This window comes from Lycium barbarum, chromosome 5 (genome assembly GCF_019175385.1).
Source record: "Lycium barbarum isolate Lr01 chromosome 5, ASM1917538v2, whole genome shotgun sequence".
Lineage (NCBI taxonomy): Eukaryota > Viridiplantae > Streptophyta > Magnoliopsida > Solanales > Solanaceae > Lycium > Lycium barbarum.
Window position 1 is genome coordinate 27081950 of NC_083341.1, and position 22847 is coordinate 27104796.

A 22847-nucleotide genomic window follows, 5' to 3' on the forward strand; every position below is an offset into this window, starting at 1 on the left:
TTTTTGTATGGCGGTGGCTTTGCTTCTTTGTTGCTTATATATATATATATATATATATAGCTATATAATCATAAAAACCTTTTCTCCAACGTTAACAAGTTCATCAATAATATCATTATGCATAGTGGGGAAAAGACTTCGATAAGCATTCTACTGCTCTTTAGTTATTCAATATGATTTTGTATTAATGAGCAGCAGCATGCTTGTCAAAGTCTTTCCTCCCACTATTTTTATCAACAGTATATATTCTATGTTTTATACCATTTATGAAGTTAGAGGAATACGGATTACGAGTTCGGTCGAATTCAATAATTTTAGTTCAAATTCTATATTAAATTTTAAAAAATCATTGAATATATACATATATTTAAGTTAGAATCCAATAACTTGAAAGGATTAGAATCACGAAACTATAAACTTTAAATTCGAATTTCGCCTCCTCTACGTGAAGTCACAAAGGTATCCTTCTATCTGTTTTTTTTTTTTCTTTATCCATTTATATGATATTTGACTCTTCGAATCCTAGATTATGTCTTTTGAAGGTTGCTTTAGAAATTTAGGACCGGCTATTCTTTTCCTTTTAACAATTAACCATTTGTAATGATTCGATCAATTGGCTGAAACGTTTTCCGAAAATTGTCAGCGTTTATTGTCTTGTTTATAATTTAATATATTTTGGTTAATCAAGAATTTGTCATTTTGATTCAACCCCGTTTAATAGTGATTTATCGTCTTTCTTGTTCTTGCTCTCTTCCTTTTAAGTTCAGATACCAAATTAATTTAACACACATGAAATAACTTTTTGAAGTGTGATAAATTACTAAAAAAAGAAGTCATAAGAAGGTTCTTTGTTTGTTTAAATGCTGTAACATCAATATTATGTATGGTCAGCAATAGTGCATCTAGCTAGAATTTTTAACTTGAGGGTGCTCGACTGTTTTTAATCTAAAATTACTTTTTAAGATTGAATGCTTAGTCAATATTTTTGTATTTATTTCTAGTTTTAATATACAAATATAGGATTAGGGTAATAAAAATAAAAATAAAAGGTGCTTAAGCATCCGGTGGTGGCGATATAGGTCCGAATTACTAGTATTTTAGCAAAAAGGCCAAAAACAATATTGCTCCTATAAATGCTGATAATTATCGGAAAAAGTACTAGTAATTCCTAATGTATTTGATATGATAGTCAAATACTCATAGTCTTCTGTAAAATCGTAATGCAATGAATCAACAAGAATAAGCTCATGCCTAATATCATTATTAAAGTAAAATGTAGGTATTATTTAGTGCTAGTTGATTTCTTTACTAATCATATTTCTTTACTAATCATATATATAATTAGATTTTCCGATTTTTCGGTTTTTATTTAATTAACATACATAATGCAGATCCAGTACTTATTCAACTTTGACTAACAAGTACTGCATCTACATAATGAAATAACAACAAATTCTAACATCAAACTTATTATGATCTTCTCAATTAAGCTTGAAGAAGGCCATTATAGGATTATATACAACTTCTTTAGCATTTGTACCAAAAACGAAGTCAGCATGTGCATAATCTTGTCTATATTGCACCACAAGTTTGTCTGGATCATGATCTTGCAATTTATCCAGCAGAGTCTTCACATCATTCACATCAGAAAGATAATCTGCCCCTCCATAGGCTAAAAAAAGAGGGATATCATTTGGGATATTTGCCATTATGTATTCTGGTGGAGTTGGCTGACCATAGTACTTGTTGTTTTCTTCATCACTTCCATAGTCGAATTTTTCTATGGTCCCTTTTCTTGTCACTGTCCAAAATCCGTTAATCAATCAATACATTGTAGCCAGTAGTACAGTGAAGCCATAAATTTGGTTAAGGGTGTTCAAGATTTAATATATATATATATATATATATATTTTTTTTTTTTTTTTTCTATATTTGTTGTATAATTTAAATTTTTGATGAAAAGTATTCAATTGGCCACCCTTTACTCTACGTGGCTCCGCCATTGATTGCAGCTTCATTTGAAGACAATTTTATGAAAAAGAATTACTCATAAATTTCTAAGGATTAATTTTACCTACGCTCCTCGAACTATGTGTGGATTTTCAGGGATAACCTGGCGTTGGAGGTTATTTCACCTTCCGGTCCTTAGCATTTTTGTTGATTAGAAATAATTCACACATGGTACTGTTACTTTCATTCAACAAAAAAATAGTTGCTACTTGATCGTTATAGTAGTAAAGTTCAATGACCATACGTGAAATTAACCCAAAATTTCAAACTTTTATTTGTTCATTGCATTAGATAACTTACTTTGGGCTATATGGACCATGTTTTTTGTTGCTGTCGCCTGTGGCTCATGCTCAAGAAAAATATCGGTTCTTGAAGAATTCACACAACAATTTGGACCTACCATCACAAATAGTGTACCGATTAAAAAAAGAAATCCAAAGAAAATGGAAAAAGAATGAGTAGGTGAAGAATTGAGATACCAGTAAAAGAAGTCATCAAGTCACTGCAATTGTTGCCTGGATCTTGGCAGATTTTTTGCAAAAGTTTGACAACTGCCTCTCTGTTTTACTCATAAGTGAAAATACCAAATTAATTTAACAAACATGAAATGACTTTTTGATGTGAGATAAATAACTAAAAAATGAAGTCATAACAAGGTACTCTATTTTGCTTAAATGGTGTCACGTCAATATTGTGTATGGTAAGTGATAGACTATGTAATAGTCTATGTAAATATTGTAAATATTCTCTTCCTTATGTATCGTAATTAGGTCCTATAATTTAGCCTAGTATCATCGTTGTACGGACTTAAGCAAGCTCCCCGTGCATGGTTCCAACGCTTTGCAGACTATGTCTCCACTATTGGTTTTTCACATAGCCGATCTGATCACTCTCTCTTTATTTATTGTCGAGGTTCTAACATTGCTTACATTCTGCTATATGTTGATGATATTATTCTCACAGCTTCCTCAGATGCTCTCAGAAAATCCATCATGTCTTTGCTTAGTGCCGAATTTGCTATGAAGGATTTGGGCCCTCTAAGCTATTTTCTGGGTATCGCTGTTACCCGGACTTCACACGGCATGTTTCTCTCTCAGAAAAATTATGCAGCAGATATTATAGAGCGTGCGGGCATGACTGCCTCTAAGCCAAGTCAGACACCGGTCGACACCAAAGTCAAACTTAGTGCCACGGCCGGGCCTCCTTGCGATGATCCCACCCAATATCGTAAGTTGGTCGACGCGTTGCAGTACCTTACATTCACAAGACCAGACATCTCCTATGCGGTTCAACAAGTTTGCCTTCACATGCATGATCCAAAGGTTGCACATATGCATGTTCTTAAACGCATAGTCCGATACATTCAAGGTACTATTGAGTTTGGTCTCCATATGTACAAATCCTCCATTGCCTCTCTTGTTTCTTATACAGATGCAGATTGGGGTGGTTGTCCAGACACTCGCCGATCCACATCAGGTTACTGTGTCTTCCTTGGCGATAATCTCCTCTTATGGTCATCCAAACGGCAACCTACTATGTCTAAGTCGAGTGCCGAGGCCGAATACCGTGGCGTCGCTAATGTCGTCTCTGAGTCCTGTTGGCTTCGCAACCTTCTTTTGGAGCTCCGTTGTCCCATCCGGACAGCTACATTGGTTTATTGTGATAATGTTAGTGCCATATACCTATCAGGTAATCCAGTTCAGCACCAACGCACTAAACATATTGAGATGGACATACATTTCGTACGTGAGAAAGTTGCCCGTGGAGAAGTTCGTGTTCTTCACGTCTCGTCCCGTTACCAGATCGCAGATATCTTCACTAAAGGTCTTCCGCGCGTGCTCTTTGATGATTTCAGGGACAGTCTAAGCGTACGACAACCTCCCGCTTCGACTGCGGGGGTGTGATAGACTATGTAATAGTCTATGTAAATATTCTCTTCCTTATGTATCGTAATTAGGTCCTATAATTTAGCCTAGTATCATTCTGATAGGGAGATACCTACTTTGTATATAATGAATTTCATACATCAATACAAATCACGGATTGATTTCCTACAGTAAGCAATAATACGTGAATCTAGAATTTTTAAGTACACTATTAGCAATAAAAGTTTTTCCCACCGACATTCAATGGAAAATTTGTGCTATAAAACATGATTTTTCCACATCTTTCCCATCAAACCAGTTCACTAGGAAAAATGCATGTTAGGAACAGGTTCCCATGCTGGGAAACTTCCTAATTTTTCCGTGTGAAAACACTATTATTTTGGTTTTTCTCACCGCAGTGGGAATAGCCACTGAACATTTTAAAGTGGGAAATTCAGTGGGAAAATAGTGATTTTTTAGTAGTGGCAGTGGGTGTGTGACTGCCTTTAATCTAAAATTATTTTTTAAGTTTGAATGCTTAGTCAATATTTTTATATTTATTCAATTTCTAGTTTTTAGTATACAATTATTGTGTTCACGTAAAAATAATAGGTGTGGTGCGCCCACTAATGATAAGTTGTTGATTTGGCTATACTCATATGACAATTTTATTCTTGCGGCAGCTTACAAATGCTTTCCAGACAAGATTTAGCATTTTTTTTTTATGATTCATAAGATAGTTGATTTATTTTCGGAATTTTCATTAAAAAAAAATTGTTTTATGACTTTGGAACAATAAATTTCAAGTTGAATGATCATTAGCGAGATTACTCCTCCCTTTTTTTATCTCTCCTCTCTTAACTTCCAATATTTTTCTTAGTAAAAGCATTAGTTAAATGAGATAAGTGGAATATCTTACCCTCTTGGATCAAATTCATGAATCCCCAACCAGTACAAACCCTGTAAACAAATATAAATAGGAAATGTGAACCAACTTTATTGAAGTGTAACCAAAATCACAAAGAAGAGTGGAAGAAAATTAGCTCCTTTACTTCAGCTATAAAATCTTTAGAAGCACTTTTTGCAAGAGGTGATCTTAGCTGCCCCAAATAAGCAATAGGGCTTAACAAAGCTGCTGATCTCAACATGTCTACTAGCTTATTTTCTGAAATGGCAGCAAATGCAATCAGGGTCCCCTGACACCAAAAATAGAAAATAGAAAATTTAGTTATCTCTCAAAAAAAATATTATGTTCACATTTTGAGAGGGTTACCGTCAAGATGCTCATTAAACTTTCGTTATTCCACCAAAATCACAAAACTAATTGTTGTCGTTTAAAATATTGAACTTTGGATAAAAATTTCATAAATAGCCACTTTTCAGCCTTTAAAATTGAAAAATATCAGAATCATGGAGTTACAAATTCAACTGGTGAAACTCCATAACATTGTCATGGATTTTCACATGTGGAATAAACTCCAGGGTAGTGCATATTTTTTTAAAACGGGGTTGAACAATGTCTAGTGGGCACTATTTCTACAATTTTAAGTGACAAAATTAATTTTGTTACTTTGGTGAAAATGAAAAATTGAAAGTTTGATGACCATCTGTGGAATGAATCCCGTTATTTAGATCAAGAAAAGAACGTGTAAAATGCTACTCCCTCTGTCCCAAAAAGATTATCTTAGTTTGACTTGGCACGGAGTTTAAGAAATAAAAGAAGGCTTTAATTTGGTTATAATGTTTCTAAATATAGAAATGTGTCAATCTTTTTGGGATCGGGGGAGTATAAAAGAAAAGGACAAAAAATCACCAGAGAATGGCCAACATAGTGTAACTTTTGGCCAGTTTGGTCATGAACATACTTAAATGTAGCAGGTAAATCGAAATCCACCAATTCATCCCATGACCATTCCCAATATGCCTGTTCATTATAAACGAACAGATTAAATTATAGAAATTGTTGTTTTGCTAATTTAATAAATATTTATGTGTATGTGAGATTGAAGTGCAAAAGATTAATGAAACTGAACTGGATCTTGAGGAGTAAGTGAGGTATGTCCTTGGCTATACTTAGTTCCCCGTGTATTTGCAATCCAAACATCATAACCATCATCTGCTAGAATAAAAGCTAATGATTGATCTGGAGGATTTAGTAGCCATGTAATTCCGTCCTGTAATTAATGATAAAAAAAATTAAGTTTAAATTAACGTTTCAATTAATTACAACAAATTAACAGCTGAGATGGCATTGACTTGGTTTACTACAAGAAATGAGATCTTTTGTGGCGACTTTATGTCGCGAGCACCTCAACTAGTAAGACTTATTCATGGGCAGTGGCGAAGCTACATACATTGAAGAGCGGTCAATTCAACACTCTTCATCGAAAAGTTATAATCCGGATGTAGAAAATTATACTGCGTTATAGGTCAAAATTACCTTTTTTGCATACATAATAAATCTTGAATACCCTTACTGAAATTCCTAACTTAACTTTGTCATTGTCATGGCTACTCAAAAATGGAAGTTCGCCTAAAAGTGATAGTTTTAATGGCAATCTTTATGCTTGCCACTGAAAGTAGTCACCAGCGCCTCAATAAGTTAAGTAAGGCTTTTCACGAGACGACTCAAAATAAAAAAGCTTCTTAAAAAAAGTGATAGTTTTAGTGGCAATCTAAATGGTCGCATCGAAAGTAGACGCTACCACCTTAACAATTAAGATTTTTTTTGGCGACTCAAAAATGAAAAAGTTAAGTTGGTTTAAAAAAGTGATAGTTTTAGTGGCGATCTTTAAAGATTATAGCGGAAAGTAATGTTTTAGTGGCGCCCTATGGACTGAATTTATCTTTTCCATTAAGGACAAAATTTGATTTAAAAAGCATTTGTGGCGATCTATCAACCACCATCACTAGAAGTCTTATGTGTTGAGCTTAATCGCCACAAAAAATGGAGCTTGTAAAAGGGCATCTGAACATGAATTGATTGAGATTTGAGAAAATAAAACATTTGAAGTTAAGTTGGAAAAAAGATATTTCGAAGTTTTTATAAATTAGCCTATATCAAGCAAAAAACAAAAATAGGGAGCTTAGTTAAAATCAAAATGAAGAATTAATTAACCATTAATAGTCCATGTTGTAGAAGAACAGGTGGTTTTGTTGCTGCCTCTCCAGATATTCCCTTAGGAATCCTCTGTAAACTCAGAATATAGCCATCATCTGTTGTCACCTAAAAAAAAAAAAACACATAACCGAATTAACACAAAAAAAAAAAAAAAACCAAATGTGTAATATAATCTCCAATTCTGTAAGTTTATTGTAAAATCTTGAACATATATACCTTGTGTTCTTCACAAGCATAGCCTTGATTTTCCACCATAGATGTACAAATACCATCTTCATTTTCGCTCCATATTTGCAGAATATTCCTTGCAAAAACAGTTGATACAAAGAAAATAACTAGTACTAAACTTGTGGTAATTAATTTTCTCATTAAAGCCATATCTATAGAAACTTTGAGTTCCTTACATGTCCAGAGTTCAATTTGTTTCCTTTTTATAATATATTTGGAGGTGCCAAAAAAAGAACAGACAGAAAAAGGTATGATGTTAATTCCAAGAAATGGTATTGACAAAAGCTTCTCTTTTCTATCGTTGACGCCACACGATGATGTGTAGAATTATCAATTTATGTGTCTTTTGTTTTTAACACTGATTGGTTATATATAGTTCACACTAGAAACTATTTTTAAAAGATATCCAATTTTTCCTTTATGCTCTAGGTCGAGTGGCACTTCAAAATTACAATTATTCATCAAATATGTTCCTATATATCAAATGGAACACTGTAGGATTCGATGATAAAGACATTGAGAAAAAGATAGATTTTTCTCGGATGAAATTAAAAATTAGATTTATATAATAAGAGAAAGATTTCATATTTCTTAACTGAAGAAGATACGTGAATGAAGGAGGGATAAAGTGAAGCAAAATTAACTGAGTGGTAAAGTTATAGATAGAAACACTTTTTTCTTTCATATGTTGGATCGTAGCTCCGCAAAGAATTTGTTACTGATAAAATATGGAAAAAAATAAAATCTTAAAGCAAAATATTATGTATGAATGATATGAACTGGCTGGACAAGAATTTTTGAATTGCAAATAACCAGTTCAAATACTCACAAACACTAGCGGAGAAAGTTCAAAGAGCTTCCCTTTATTCATTAATAAGATGAGGTAATGAGACAGTTTATGTTAATACAAAAAGTGAGAAGAGAATATTAAGTTAAACGTGATAATTTGGTAGTTATTTTCTTATAATTGAAAGATTTTGAGATATTATAGAGGAACAATTGAACTTGATATTCTTATATCGAAATTCAAGACTATATTTTATGACCAAAGGCACGTCCAAAAGAATTGGTTGTTAAAATCGTTAAGTTCATTGTCATTGACTCTATTGAGTGCATTAAAATAAATTAGGGACTTCTGCTACCAATTTGGCTACGATTTTAGCGTTAAAAGTTCACATAATTGTATATTCGAAACCCCTTCTGATACAAATCAAGGCATATCAAGAGTGAGGGTGTGAACTATCTTGAATATGAAAGCTTTCAATCACCCATAAAGACTTCAAGTGATGACAACCACAGAGATCATCAAGGACTTTGGAGTATTCTTCCAACCATATTGTAGTTGGAGGACTTAAAGGAAACATGGAAGGAAGACTTCAAGGCCACCAATATGTTCGAGTGGATATGATCATTCTTGTAATTTAGCTATCTGTGCAAGACTACTATAAACGGTCTTCAAAGTCTTTCATATTAGGGTTAGATTTTAGATGACATTTGATTAGGCTCCTTGTGAATTTTGGGGAAGACCCTCTTATTTCTTCAATGAACTTCTCTTGGATTCTCTAAGTAATGATCTCTGTGTATGAGTTCATTTCTCTTCTCCCTTAGATTGAATCTAAGAATTATTGCATTTTAATTGTTAAATTATCCCTTCTTTTCTTCTAAAGTCTATTCTCCCTCATTTCTATTTCTTAATCATATCCTTGTATCTTATCTTGCTTGTTTGATTGTGGTTCAATTAATTGTTCTTGCATCTGAATTACATCACCTTCTTTATATTTTAAAAAATTGCAATTCCTAGCTTAGTCTTTTCCAAGTCTATGGTAAAAGTGAGCTATAAACAAGAAAAAATGGTCAAATATATTTTTATCTTATTTAAAATTGAACAATTTTATCTTCCGTTAAATGATTTTATTAATAATACTTTTAGAGCGCGTTAGGAATCTTTCTTTGGTCCTTTGAACTCTAATAAAACTCCATGCTGAAAATTTTAAATCATAATTAAACGCTAAAGAGTAAATTTGAATTTCTTCTTCTTGTGAATTTGAACACGTGAATGCATTCATTTCATATTGAAATTGGTTAATAATAAAGGCATACACTAGATAATTTATTAATGACAAAAATATGAATAGATAAAAAATATATCAGATTATACAATTAAGTGATCGGTTGGTAACAGATAGTTTTCACTTTTTTTCCAAAAAATTATTTGAACATAGAATTGATACAGTTTTCCTGAATTTAAAAAACTCCAAAAAGTTGTTTTCTGAATTCACAAAAATTCAAAGCCAACTCCAATTTTATTCATCAAAATATTTTGTTTTTCGAATTTCTCATTTGTTATATATATCCAAACGCTCACTAAAAATATAGTATAAGTATTGAATCAAAATTGGATATACTCCTTGACACACATGCGTGACATTTAAATATTTCTCTCACAAATCCAAATTCTGCCCCATTATATTAGCATCTGAAAAAACGTAAAATATAAGTACTAATATTAGCGGATCCTTTCCCTTCCTTTTCTATTAGCAACTCCAAATTTAATGCTTACAAATCCATCTTTTTTTTAATGTTTTTTCTCAACCCTAGCAGAGAGAAAGAGAGATAGATTGCTGTGTATGTATATATATTATTTTATTATATATATATATATATATATATATATATATATATATATATATATTAGAGGAGCAAATCTATACAGATTTACAGCAAACTCATAGGGTGGATTGCATCTGATTTGAAAGGTAAGTTTGTACTTTATTTGCATGGATTTATTGTACCTGGTAAATAAGTCATAAAATTGATACACTTTTATTAAACATTTTTTATGTAATGCTATTAGATTCTATTATTTGGCGGTGATCTTCAAGTTTAATTTTGATAGGGATGTGGTTTTTTTTTTTTTTTTTTTTTTTTGTGATAAGTTGGTAATTAGGTTTATATAAGGTGAAAAAAAAAACAGATTTTGGAGTCGAATTTTGCTAATTATTACTCCTGTGTCCAATTTATGTGATACTTTTCGCTTTTCGAGAGTCAATTTGACTAAGCGTCGAAGCTAAATTGGATTAGATCAACTCAATATTTTAAGATTAAGATTTATATATTTGAAAATCATATGAAAAGTACTATAAGTTGCAACTTTTCTGATATCAATTTGGTGAAAAAATACATGTTAAAATATTGGTCAAAGAACATGCAGTTTGAATATCGGGAAGTGAAAAGTATAACATAAATTGGGACAAAGGGAGTTTTGACTATTTAAGTTAATTTTGCGTACGTGAATTAGTGGACAATTTTGTTTCACGGTGATCTTAAAGTGTAATTTCGATAGGGATTGGATCTTCTCGTGATAAGTTGGGAATGAGGTTTATATAAGGTGAAAGAAACGGAGATGTTTGGATTTTGATTTTTGCTAATTATTACTCCCTCTGTTTCAATTTGTTTGTCTTACTTTCCTTTTTAGTCTGTTTAAATAAATATGCCTCTTTCCTTTTTTGGGAACTCTTTAATTCCAACTTTCCATATGGCATGTTTAAGACCACCGGATTAAAGGAAGTTTTGGTACATTCTACGTATTTTAGTTTAAGACCACAATATTCAAAGGCCTTCTTTAATTTTTCTTAAACTCCGTGTCAAGCCAAAATCAGATAAACAAATTGAAACCAGAGAGTATCAATTTTGACTATTTAGTTAATGTCGAATACGTGAACTAGTGGACAATTTTGACACGGTGATCTTAAATTTTAATTTCGGTAGGGATTGGATCTTTTCATGATAAGTTGGGAATGAGGTTTATATGAGGTGAAATATACAGATGTTTGGAGTTGATTTTTGCTAATTATTACTCCTTCAGTCCCAATTTATATGAATGTCTTTGACTGACACGGAGTTTAAGAATGAAAGGAAGACTTTTGAAACTTTTGGTCTAAAACAAGCCATATATTTGTTTGGCTATAACTCATCTCATCAAGGGTAAAAAAGGAAGTTTAAAGTTATATTGTTACCAAATATAGAAAGGTGTCATTCTTTTTTGGACTGACTGAAAAGGAAAGAGTGTCATATAAAGTGGGACAGAGGGAGTATCAATTTTGACTATTTCAGTTAATTTTGCATTCGTGAATTAGTGGACAATTTTGCTCACGGTGATCTTAATGTTTAATTTCAGTAGGAATGGATCTTTCTGTGTTAAGTTGGGAATGAGGTTTATATGAGGTGAATGAAACAGATGTTTGAGTTTATTATCAATTTTGACTATTTTAATTAATGTCGAATATGTGGATTAGTGGACAGTGAATGGATAGTTAAGTTTAAAGGTAATGACCATAATATAATGCATTATTAATTATGGCGCAGAACAACATGTCAAATCTTACATAGAATGCTTGTGCGCATGAGTTTTATGGGGATATATTATCTTTAGGTCGAGTTGATATATAATGTTTTTCTGATGAAGCGATATATGCTGGTGTTCTACTAGTTCAGCCATTTTTAGCAAAGCATGGAGGATACGTTCGTTGCTGATTTTGGATTTTGATGAAAGATAGTGCAGAGATTATGCACCAAGTATACATGTGAGAGGAATTGATATAATATAGCAGCAATGTTAGGAAAATTCTCAGAAAATAGTTCTTTGAAATATTTTTTTTGATTAAGCACCGGGTGTCCGGGTCTCTTTGAGCCCCGACTAATCCCGGGGGTGCACAGGCCCTCGGCAAGGAGTTTCCCGCAAGTGCACCACGGGTAATTCAGGGTTTTACCCCAGTCCGATGGCCCTCAGAAATTGTTTGCACCCAGTGGGTTTCGAACTTGAGACCTTGAAAGGGAGCACCCCAAGGCTCAAGCCAATTACCACCAGGCCAACCCCTGAGGGTTAAAATAGTTCTTTGAAATATCATTATCTATTTTAAGGTAGAAATATACAACAACAACGTATCGTATCCAGTGTGATCTCACAAGTGGGTTCTAGGACGGTGGGGTGTACGCAGACCTTACCCCTTCCTGTGTGGGATAGAGAGGTTGTTTCCAATAGACACTCAGCTCTTAAGGTAGAGATATAGTTGGGAAGAATATTTTATTTTAATAATTAAGCCCCCACAAGCCCGTCTCTGACAAGGAAAGAAACCCCTTACCCCCAAGAGGAAGCAAACATAGAGTTTTATGGCGCTTGTATTGCCAAAAAACATTGAGGCATAAAATTAGTGATACACCGACCATCTTGCTTGAGATTGAGGCGTGGTGGTTTTTGTTGTACATAAAATTAGTGATGCTTGATAAAAAAAAAAAAATATTGATATATATTATGTGTGATTTCCCATGCCGATGTGTGACTTGTGATCACCTTTGGTGAAGTAATCCTTCAGATACTCTTTTTGATGAGTAAGTAGATTTCATTAATAGCATCAAGCAAATGCAAGAGCAAAAATTGCAAAAGAGAGATTGAGTCAGCTCATATACAAAAAATTAGGCCATAACTAGAGTGCTGATAGAATCCAAAAAAGATAAATAGATACAGGGGCCTGGTTGAGCTAGCTAAACAGATTTAGTAAACATTTGGCTTTTAGAGTGATTTGAAGTTAAGATTCCATCAAAACATCTGCGGTTTCTTTGTCCAGATACACCAAAAAAACACTAGCAGATACCGTTAACCAGATTTTCGTGATGGCTTTATCAACTTTCCATGAACACCAGCTTGCACAAGCTTCCTTGATGCTGTGAGGCATGATCCAAACTAGTCGAAAATTTGATAAAAACATACTCCAGAGATCTTCTGCAACTGTACAGTGAAGGAGCAAGTGGTTGACACTTTCATAATTCAGTAGACACATCCTTCATAAAAAAAATAAAAAAATACAGCTAACACATATAACACCTAGTAACCCTTCCGATGCTCTTTCCACCCATGTCGAATGCCCTGGCTGGCTCATGGGTGGGAAGGTTTCATTTTAGCAGGATATCAAGGAAAATGCTTGCTATAACTATAAGTTGCATTTTACTGGTGATTCAAGGGTTTTTGCATCTTGACCTCAATTTTTTTATTAATTTGGTGGCTGCTCTTAGAAAGGGATATAAGAAATGTGCCAAAATGGGATAGATTGATTGAGAATAAGCTCTGTTCAGATAGGAAACAACGTACTCTAATATCATGTGAAATGCCTCTGCTATGGTGGTCTTTCTGTGATAATTAATTGAATTGGTTTAAGCATGGAAAAACTGTTTGATGATTCTGTTTTTTCAATCTCTCGCATCTGCCCTTTGTTGATAGGTCATTAGCCTATACTCACTAATAGAATCCAAGATATGTGCATCTCACATACCAAATTGGTTTAAGCATGGTGAATGAGCTTTTTCAAAATTTTGTAAAGCTAAACTGGAAAAACCTTTGGTCCTTAATGTTACTCGAGAAGACCAGAAAAACTTCTTGTTCACTATTTGTCTTAGCAAATATAATCTCACTGTTCTGTTATTTTATTAAGTGATTCCGTAATAGTTTTTTGTCCACATTAGTTGTTCAAAGACTCAATCACTAATGCCCAACTGTTTCTACATCTGGTATTGTGAATTCTCTTCCTCCTCCTGTAGAGAAGCACTGAAATATTGATCTCTAGATATGACAGTAACTAATGAGATATGCCTGAACTATTATCATTACATAAAATATTGGAATTGCATTTTTACAAAGAAATATTACAACTGCTCACTAGCTGATTATTTCATTTCAGGTACATATATATTTTGAAAAATGGCAGATGCCATGTCAAACTTTTGGGGTCCTGTAACATCTACCAAAGAGTGGTGTGAGCTAAATTATGTCCGCTCCTCCTATATTGCAGAGTTCTTTAATACCATATCAAATGTTCCATGCATAATTTTGGCTTTGATTGGTCTTGTGAATGCCCTCAAACAGCGGTTTGAGAAAAGGTTTAGTGTCCTTCATATGTCAAATATAATACTTGCCATAGGGAGCATGATATATCATGCGACGTTGCGGCAGATGTAAGAACTTTCTCCCTTATTTCCCATTTTATTTTATCTATAAAATTGGTTTATTGTTATTTATTACCCACATTGCCGGAACATGAAGAAGGTAATCCATATTATTGACATGAGTACCTATAGCGCTATATTATTGACATGACTACCTATAGTACTACATTATTAACATGAGAACCTATATTTTGTTAAATGCATGAGAATATAGCTCTGTCTCATTTACTACATTGAACTTTTGAAGAAGCTAATAGAACGCCAGGATTGTTGAAAGCCTAAAAAAGCTTGGTAAAAGGAACTTGACCTTAGTACTTGTGGGCAGCTCATGCTACCTAGTTATTGGTTTAACCTTGACAGAAGATCATTTACTGTCCTTTTTGGCAAGTAAACTTTGTAGCAGGTTATTGGGATGACTTTTCTCTCTCTTTTTTTTTTTTTTTTTTTTTGGCATCTTGTCTTGGAAGAAATTCATATATGTGTATGATACATTTATTTCATTCTGATTCTTTTTGGCTTTTTTTTTTTTTTTTCCTCTTCAAACCATGAGGTAAAGCCTAAAAGATTTGTTTTTCTTAGGGAACTATGTGGTGCTACTTTTGATGGCTAGATCTCTTTCAGAAGGCATGTAGCACCAATTTGATAATATTCAATTATTATTTAATGCATTAAATGTTACTCCCTGCATTCCACTTTATGTGATATACTTTCCTTATTAGTCTATTCCAAAAGAATGACACTTCTAAATTTGGGAACAATTAACTTTACATTTCCCATTTTACCCTTAATGAGAAGCTTTTGTAACCACACAAATGTTATAGTGTTTTAAAAGTTTTATAGTCACACAGATGTTTTGACGTGTTTTAGACTACAAGTTTCAAACGTCTATTTCTTTCTTAAACTCTGTCAATTCAAATTACATCACATAAATTGGACTAGCCTGTACTACTTTTCCTCTACTAGTTCCAATTGCTTAACCTCCAAGTTGTTAACGTGTCAACACTTGAATGGTGTAGCTCCTTCGGATATTAAATATTGTATAAACGAATGCCCACAATCTCATGTTTGTCAATTTGCTGCATAACAGGATAAAGCTGACTATGAACTAGATACCAAGTTGACCTCCTTTAATCCCTCTTGCTTCTTGTGTGAATGTTGTATGCCTGATATTGAAGTTTCTTGTTAGATTAAACTATATTTTTGCTTCGTGCATACAGAATGAATGGAAAACAATTGTCATATATCCATATGTTAGATAATACTTGCTGATATGTGCTTGAGTTTTATGGTTTATGCTAATGCATTATGATCCATGCTTTAAATTGATAGGCAACAGCAAGGTGATGAGACACCCATGGTCTGGGAAATGCTGCTCTATATTTACATCATTTATTCACCAGATTGGCATTACAAGAGTACAATGCCCACTTTTTTGTTCCTTTATGGTGCTGCATTTGCCATTCTGCATTCACAGATTCGCTTTGGTCTTGGTTTCATGCTACATTATGCACTATTGTGCATTCTTTGCATTCCTCGCGCATATAAGTATTACATTCATACAGAAGACAGATCCGCAAGGCAGCTTGCAAAGTTATATGTGGCCACTTTATTAGCTGGAGCTGTTTGCTGGCTGTGTGATCGTCTATTCTGCAAGGACATTTCACGCTGGTACTTTAATCCACAAGGTCATGCAGTATGGCATGTCCTTATGGGTTTTAATGTGTACTTCGCAAATGCATTCTTGATGTATTGCCGTGCTCAGCAAAGAGAATGGAATCCAAAAATCAAGCACTTCCTCGGATTTTTGCCATACGTAAAGATCCATAAACCGAAAGCTCAGTAGCAGAAGTTATTACTCCGAACTCACCCTGTAAGAAAAAGCAGTGCATGAAATGGCACCAAGGAGCAAGGTGCCATGCCAGGACTCGTGAATTTTTGTCTTCTCCAATGCGGAGTATTGTGTATATGAAAGTTTGAATCAGTTTACTGGTTTGGGTAGTAATCAAATTTTTTACTGTACAATTAGTGGTCTCCCGGTGTACCATATATTTTTACCAGTGTTTTAAAAGACAGTTCTGGGACTCGCCCCGGGGCGGGGTACTAGCAAAATGCCCCAGGGCTCACGTGCGGGGCTTAATTCCTGTGAGGCTTACGCCCTAAGCGCCCGATTGTACGCCCTAAACACGCCTAACGCTCAACGCTCGGGGCTCGGCTAACAGTTCTTACACAATTATATGTTAAATTTCTTAATTAAAACTGTTGACCCTCATAATTCTTTAACAAATGATTGATACTTAATAATTTTTCATTTACCGAAATAAGAAAATTAGGTATAACTCAAATAACAAGTCGTAGTATTGCATATTTATTATATGAGAACATCGTGAGGGTGAATATCACTTAATATTTCTTTTAAGAATACATAATCGAATTGTGAATTTTCACTTGTCATTGGTCTTTTGTCCTATGTATCAAAATTATTATATTTTATTATTTCTCTATTTGAAAGTAATTTTATTTTTATTCATGAAGGAGTTACGTTTCAATTATAATACTGATAAAGTTATTTATAGGGAGATACAATGAATAGTATGATAGTAATATTGTTTTAACAAATTGTGATTTTTTCATTGTTTGAAAGTTAAGATGTTAGAGTTGATTTGCATTTCATAATAACTTTTATTTCATTGTATTGTTTATACTTGTAAGGTTATATATATATATATATATATATACTTTTCTTTTATTTTTTATGTAATTTTACCTATTTAAAAATATTTGTTATAATTATATTATTTTATGAAATACAAAAAATTAAATACCCATGAGGCTTACGCCCCCCGTGCCTCGGGGCTTACGCCTCACCGAGACATATGTAAAACGTCCCGCCTTACGCCCCTGCCTTTTTAAACACTGATTTTTACTCACACAGAAGACTAACATGGACTAACTAGTAGTCTTTTTGGCTGATGTTTTTGCTTTTGCATTTTAGAAATTGTTGTGACATGGTTTTTGCTATTATGAAAGCACAATAAAAGGTGGTTTTTGATTACTCATGATCTGGCATAACTGGTAGTCTTTTTTCCTAATGTTTTTGCCTTTGCATTTTAGGAACTGTTCTAGCTTGGGTTTTGCTATTATGTAAGCATGGTTTTTTTTATTACGAAGTAATCTAGCATAGCGCTTTTTCTTTTGTTTGAAATTTGGTAGAAGCATTTAGCCAAACAGATGAATGTGATTCTCTTTTGATATTTCACTCTTGATTTTGGCTTTTAAGCATTAAGCACGTAGGAAAGGAATTTCTCTTTCAGAATGCCAGAATAGATTTCAGCGTTTCATATCAAAATAGGGTTCACATTAGCAAAAGAAATAGGATACGAAGACTCAGAAATGGAAACAGGCTCTGTACTTGTTGTTGAGTGTAGACGACATACAATGTCACCCGCTAAAGTCTATTGTTGAATAGTGCAAATATTTATTGAAAGATGATAAGGTCACTATTAAACATGTATGGGGCGAAGCAAACTATTGTGCCAATTTTCTGGCAAACATGAAGAAAATTGACTAATCTAGGAAGATGTTATTAAGAACATGGAGTTTTTTCTCCGATTAAAGTCTTATAGCTTACGAATGATTTTAAATTTTTTCGAGTCATTTCATTGTACCCAAAAAAGAGATTGCTGCCTTATCTCAAGTTTTTTCGAGTCTTCATTGTACCAAAAAAAAGATTGCTGCCTTCTCTTGTAATTAGTTACAAGTTGTGATAGAAATCCTATGGTGAACCTCGAAGAATCACAAGCACAAGTAGAAACGCGGAATTAAAGATAGAAGAAATTGGGGACGAGAAGAGAAGATAAAAGCAAGATCCAAATTAGATGAAATAGAAAGACAAACTTGGAAATAGGTTTCCAAATCCTCCTTTCTAACTCTAACAATTTGAACCAATACTAATTGAAATCAAGGCAAGAGAAATTCAATTTATATCCATAAATGAACAACTTTTCATGAATTTCAAGGACAAGGGTTCATTAAAAAACAATGGAATGCAGTTTTCAGAGCTGAGCCAACTGATTCAGTGGTCTCCCTCTCTCCCTATACTTCGAACCAAGACTATGACACCCCATCAACTAAGCCTAAAACTAGGGCTAGTAAGCCAAACAAACTATGATAATAATATCAATTCTCAATACATCAAAAACTAAGTAATGAAATGACTAGTAATGAAATGACTAAGTGTAGTATTTATACTACTATGCGAAAGAACACCAGGGTAACTATTTCAAAAATACCCTTAATGAAGTAAGGGTCTTGTTTGGTAGTCTTCTTTAGGATGATGGCTTGACTTTAAAGACTAGCCTCTTTGCATGGCTAACCGCCATCATCTCCTTCCATGCGACCAAACAATCATCCACACGTCATATGCTCTCTTATGAAGCTACTCAAAGGTCTCCAAAGCCTCTCTTCGCATCACCGTGGCTTGTAAGGCTCGAAGTTCCTTGGCTCGGCCTCGGATGAAGTATCTTGATTCATGTGTGCTTCTCGGGATCGTATCATCCTCCCCTTCTTGGAAAGGATTCGTCCTCGAATCCAAACCTTACAAAACATAGGAGATAATGAGTACATGCACCCTCACAAAACACACAAGGTAATCATCATAAGACAAATGATAATACCTAAAGTAAGCAAAGCATACGACCAACGCACTAAATGACTTACTTTTATGATATAACCAAGCATCATAAAGATCTAGAAAGTGTAAGTATCCCAATAATGCCCCAGACACTTGGCTATTCAAGACATGTAGACAAAAGGGTAAATTAAGGAACCCAATGCATATAAGAAAACAAACATGCAAGTTCTCATTGGTCCTAGCAATCAAGAAGTACATATCTCCCCTTAAGTCAAGAAACAAGTAATATCCCTCATGGCTAATTGCAATTTCACAAACAAGCCCAACTTAAGTTGAGGGTCTAATCATCACACTAGCCCTCTTTAAGAAAGGGATCACTTCTAAGTCAACACCGGGGTCAAATATGAAGGTATTCCCCACACTATTTTGCTCACATTCCCCGTGCAAGCTTAAAATGAAGTCAAGTAATAACACTAGGCAAGAATCGCATGATTGGATAGAAGTGCTACTACTATACTCATCACATAAAGAAGTTACCTCCATGGCTTCAGAAAGCCCAAGAATAAGCATGAGCCACGAATACATACCATCCTTGAAAGAAGTACAAGATGTGACTTCATACCAAAGTGTAGTCCAATGAGGTCTTCTCCCATGGTTTTCCTTTTCAAGACTCCTCTTTTGATGAACCTTCACAAACAAGTTAGTCAAATAACCAAGTTTATCAAGAGAGAGAGTTTTACCTTTACACTCATCGAACCTATGCCAAGCTTCGAGTAGCATCTCCTCACCCTTGAGGTTAGAAGATCTAGTATAGACATTCCAAAATGTAGGCTCCTTTCCTTGCACATTTCTCCCCTTCTTTAAAGAGCACTCTTCATTTTCGGAAGCCTTTCCAAAACACGATGTTGGTCCGCCAAGTGGGTCACAAACTCTCAAGAAGGACTTTTCGTCTCCGGGGATGGGGTCAACAACTTCACCCACCCCATGCTTGTTGTCATGACCAAGCTTCACTTCACAATCCCTAAAGAGGGAAGTTTCTCCTTTGGGAAGGGTATCACTATCCCATAGTGGGCTACTAAACACATTGTAGCCTCCAAATGTGGCTACATTCTCAACATTACCATGCATTCCACTAGGTACAGTCTTTTCACTAGTCATGCAACATCAAATAAGACATTATCTCTAAAGAGAGGACAATCAATAAGAGTTGAAGATTCCAAACATGTAATTTCACTCTCATAAAGACAAACGTCATTTTTCAAAGCAATTTCCTTTTCATGACTATCTATATGATCAATTATATCAACATCATCACTAATTTGAGGTTCATTAGGCACATCACAAAGTTTTTCAATTAGTGGACTAACATAACAAACAAATTGATCAACACAAGTATCCACACTAGTTGGACGCAACTCGATCTTGCTAGAAGAATCAATTCGGTCATCGCTAGGATCAACTAGCGTGTGAGCTATCATTTCACATGAAAACACACTAACATCCAAATCACAAGTGTCAACACTAGGTGGACACAAATTGATCTTACAAGAAGAATCAATTCGGTCATCAATAGGATCAACTAGTGTTGGAACACCCATATCAACAACATTGTTAATAATCTTTAAAGAACTAACTCAACACATGGTAAAGACTCATTAAGATTACATAAGGACAAGCTATCATTCACACTCAAGTCAACAACATCAATATGAACATTAATTGGAGTGTTGAGATTAGCTATTTTACCTTGAAGTTCACATAAAGTATCTTCTTTACCGTGGTTTTCAACTTTGGAGTCCATTTGCTCCTTGGGGAAACGTTCAACTACATCATGAACTTTCAAAGTTTGAGGCTTATCAATCGGTTTTCTTCCAATAATACCTACACCATTATTAAGACAGCTAGAAAAGAAAGAAAAGTTACATGAGTTAGAATAGGGTTGTGACTACCCTCTCACATCACTCCCCACAACCTCTCCTTTTTTCATTCTAGAGTTGTCACTTTTCTCTCCCTTACTCCTCTCAATCTTTTCTCTCTCACTTTCATGGGAGTTGGGACAAGTGTCAAGCATTCTTTAGGGAGGATTAGGGAAACCATCCACTTCAATCTCCTCTTTCGCTTCACAAGGATTAGATTTCTTTCCCTTCATTTGTTGCTCCTTTATTAAGCATTCCATCATTAGGTGTAGATGCTCTTCCATCACTTTGATATCGTTGGTTATCCTTTCCACTCGTGAAGGATCGGGATCATTCACCATAAGAAGGGGTTCACATGCACTTGCTTCTTTTTAGGGAGTATGGGTGCAAAGAGAAATCCCCCTTTCTTGTCCACTACATACTTGTACCATTCTTGCTCATATGAAACCCTATCTTCTTGGTACCAAGGATCTCCCAGACACAAGTGACAATTGTCTAGGGGAAGTACATCGCACCGGATTTCCTCTTGGTAGTTGCCATAGGCAAAGAATACTTTCGCGCTCTTATCCACCAAGTACCTCTTTGATCATAGTAAGGATTTCGTCTCATCACACAAGGTATTCCCAACTCTTTAACCGCTTGAGGGGCAAGGTAGTTGCTATACCATCACTAAACACAAGGGAGTACCCCGCACTACCAAGGAGACTTACTTTTGTCTCAAGGATTTGCCTCTTCGGGTCATTTCTTCCTTGAAACCTTGCATTTCCTCTACTTCCATCACCTATCGATACTTCCCTCCTATCTCCAACATCATAACCATATTGAGAACATGGAACATTCGTATTAGTATAAGAAGCATGATCCATTGAATTTCTTGAAGTAGGAAATGTATACTCTCCATGTATGCTTTTTTTTTCTCCTAGGACGATTCCTACTTGGTCCAACCCACACACTTATACCACCTTGCTTGGGATAAGTAGTATCACAAGGAAATGTACGTGAATATCCACTAAAAGACTCTTCACAAATATCATATTCAAAGTAACTATCTTTATAGACATATGCACCAGAAAGTGCATACCCACAAGGGTCATGTTCGTCACAACTTCCTAATTCATGCAAGTCTTCACCAATTGATTCATAACGTAGGTGTGAGGAAGGAATATACCTCAAGCCGCCTCCATATCATTGGTGTGTAGTATGAGAACCGTCAAAGGTTTCTTCTTCACCATAGAATTCTTCATAAAACTCCTCTACTCCTTCATCCTCTTCATAATACCCATGAGATCCATTTGTCTCATATTCACCTCCAGAGTAGTACTCTCCGCCATCACATTGGTCATGTTCATATTGATCACCATTGTCTCCATAGTCTTCTTCACTATAATAGCCATATCCTCCATTACCATAGGCATAGACTTCCATGTCGTCACCACAAGATTCCGAGGCTATGGATGACATGATTCCTTATATCTCATCTCGTTATGACTTCTCTTCTTGTACCTACAAAACGAGCAAACAAAATTAGTAGTAAAGTTCCTCACATCACTCGTATTTGCACTCAAACATTACCACACTTTAGTGTCCTTCCGAAGTTATCAACGAACCGCTTATCCAAATTAATTCACAAGGTTGCTAATTCTTTGTGGAAGAAATAGATTCTTGTCAATTGAAAGACGGACGACTCGATTAAAACAAACGGACGGAGCCAAAGAAGTTTCAACGAGGTTAAAATGAGAAAAGCTTGAAAGAAATTAGTACAAAAGAAATTTTGACTCAAGAACTAGTTAACAACCAAGTAAGGATCAATCATTAGTTGTTAATTAGATAGGAGAATCAGAGAAAAGAGAGGGAAGTGAAAGAAATCGAACCCAAGACTACGGTAGATGTACCTTAAATTCATGGTCCGTAGAGTCAAATCAATGAACCCAATTCGTGCTCCACGAACTCGTTCATGCTTCCCACGAACATGAAGAAATCAATGACGGTAGCTACTGCCTGGCTCCACAAACTCGTTCGTGCTCCACACGAACTCAACACGATCTAACTTCGTGGACACGAACTGACTTTGTTGCCACAAA

General features: G+C 34.6%; 2 protein-coding genes across 2 annotated transcripts; one reads left to right on the forward strand and one right to left on the reverse strand.

The window, feature by feature from the left end:
• Positions 1-1481: 1481 nt before the first annotated feature.
• Positions 1482-7374, reverse strand: LOC132639356 (triacylglycerol lipase 2-like). Its single transcript, XM_060355808.1, has 9 exons — positions 7213-7374; positions 6994-7101; positions 5909-6049; positions 5689-5799; positions 4928-5071; positions 4795-4835; positions 2490-2569; positions 2311-2406; positions 1482-1801 (listed from the first exon to the last, which is right to left on the reverse strand). The coding sequence occupies exons 1-9, from the start codon at positions 7372-7374 to the stop codon at positions 1482-1484; spliced, it is 1203 nt and encodes a 400-aa protein (XP_060211791.1).
• Positions 7375-9620: 2246 nt separating this feature from the next.
• LOC132640775 (alkaline ceramidase-like) lies at positions 9621-16242 on the forward strand. Its single transcript, XM_060357527.1, has 3 exons — positions 9621-9980; positions 13956-14229; positions 15550-16242. The coding sequence occupies exons 2-3, from the start codon at positions 13976-13978 to the stop codon at positions 16061-16063; spliced, it is 768 nt and encodes a 255-aa protein (XP_060213510.1). The 5' UTR covers positions 9621-9980; positions 13956-13975; the 3' UTR covers positions 16064-16242.
• Positions 16243-22847: the final 6605 nt, after the last annotated feature.

Excerpts from the sequence above, each read along its gene's own strand:
- LOC132639356 (XM_060355808.1), bottom strand. The coding sequence starts at position 7,374 with ATGGCTTTAATGAGAAAATTAATTACCACAAGTTTAGTACTAGTTATT. Across the intron at positions 5,800-5,908 it reads CACTTACTCCTCAAGATCCA|GCATATTGGGAATGGTCATG; the intron begins GTTCAGTTTCAT and ends TATAATGAACAG. Across the intron at positions 2,570-4,794 it reads CATGAATTTGATCCAAGAGG|AGAGGCAGTTGTCAAACTTT; the intron begins GTAAGATATTCC and ends TGAGTAAAACAG.
- LOC132640775 (XM_060357527.1), top strand. The coding sequence starts at position 13,976 with ATGGCAGATGCCATGTCAAACTTTTGGGGTCCTGTAACATCTACCAAA. Across the intron at positions 14,230-15,549 it reads CATGCGACGTTGCGGCAGAT|GCAACAGCAAGGTGATGAGA; the intron begins GTAAGAACTTTC and ends TTAAATTGATAG.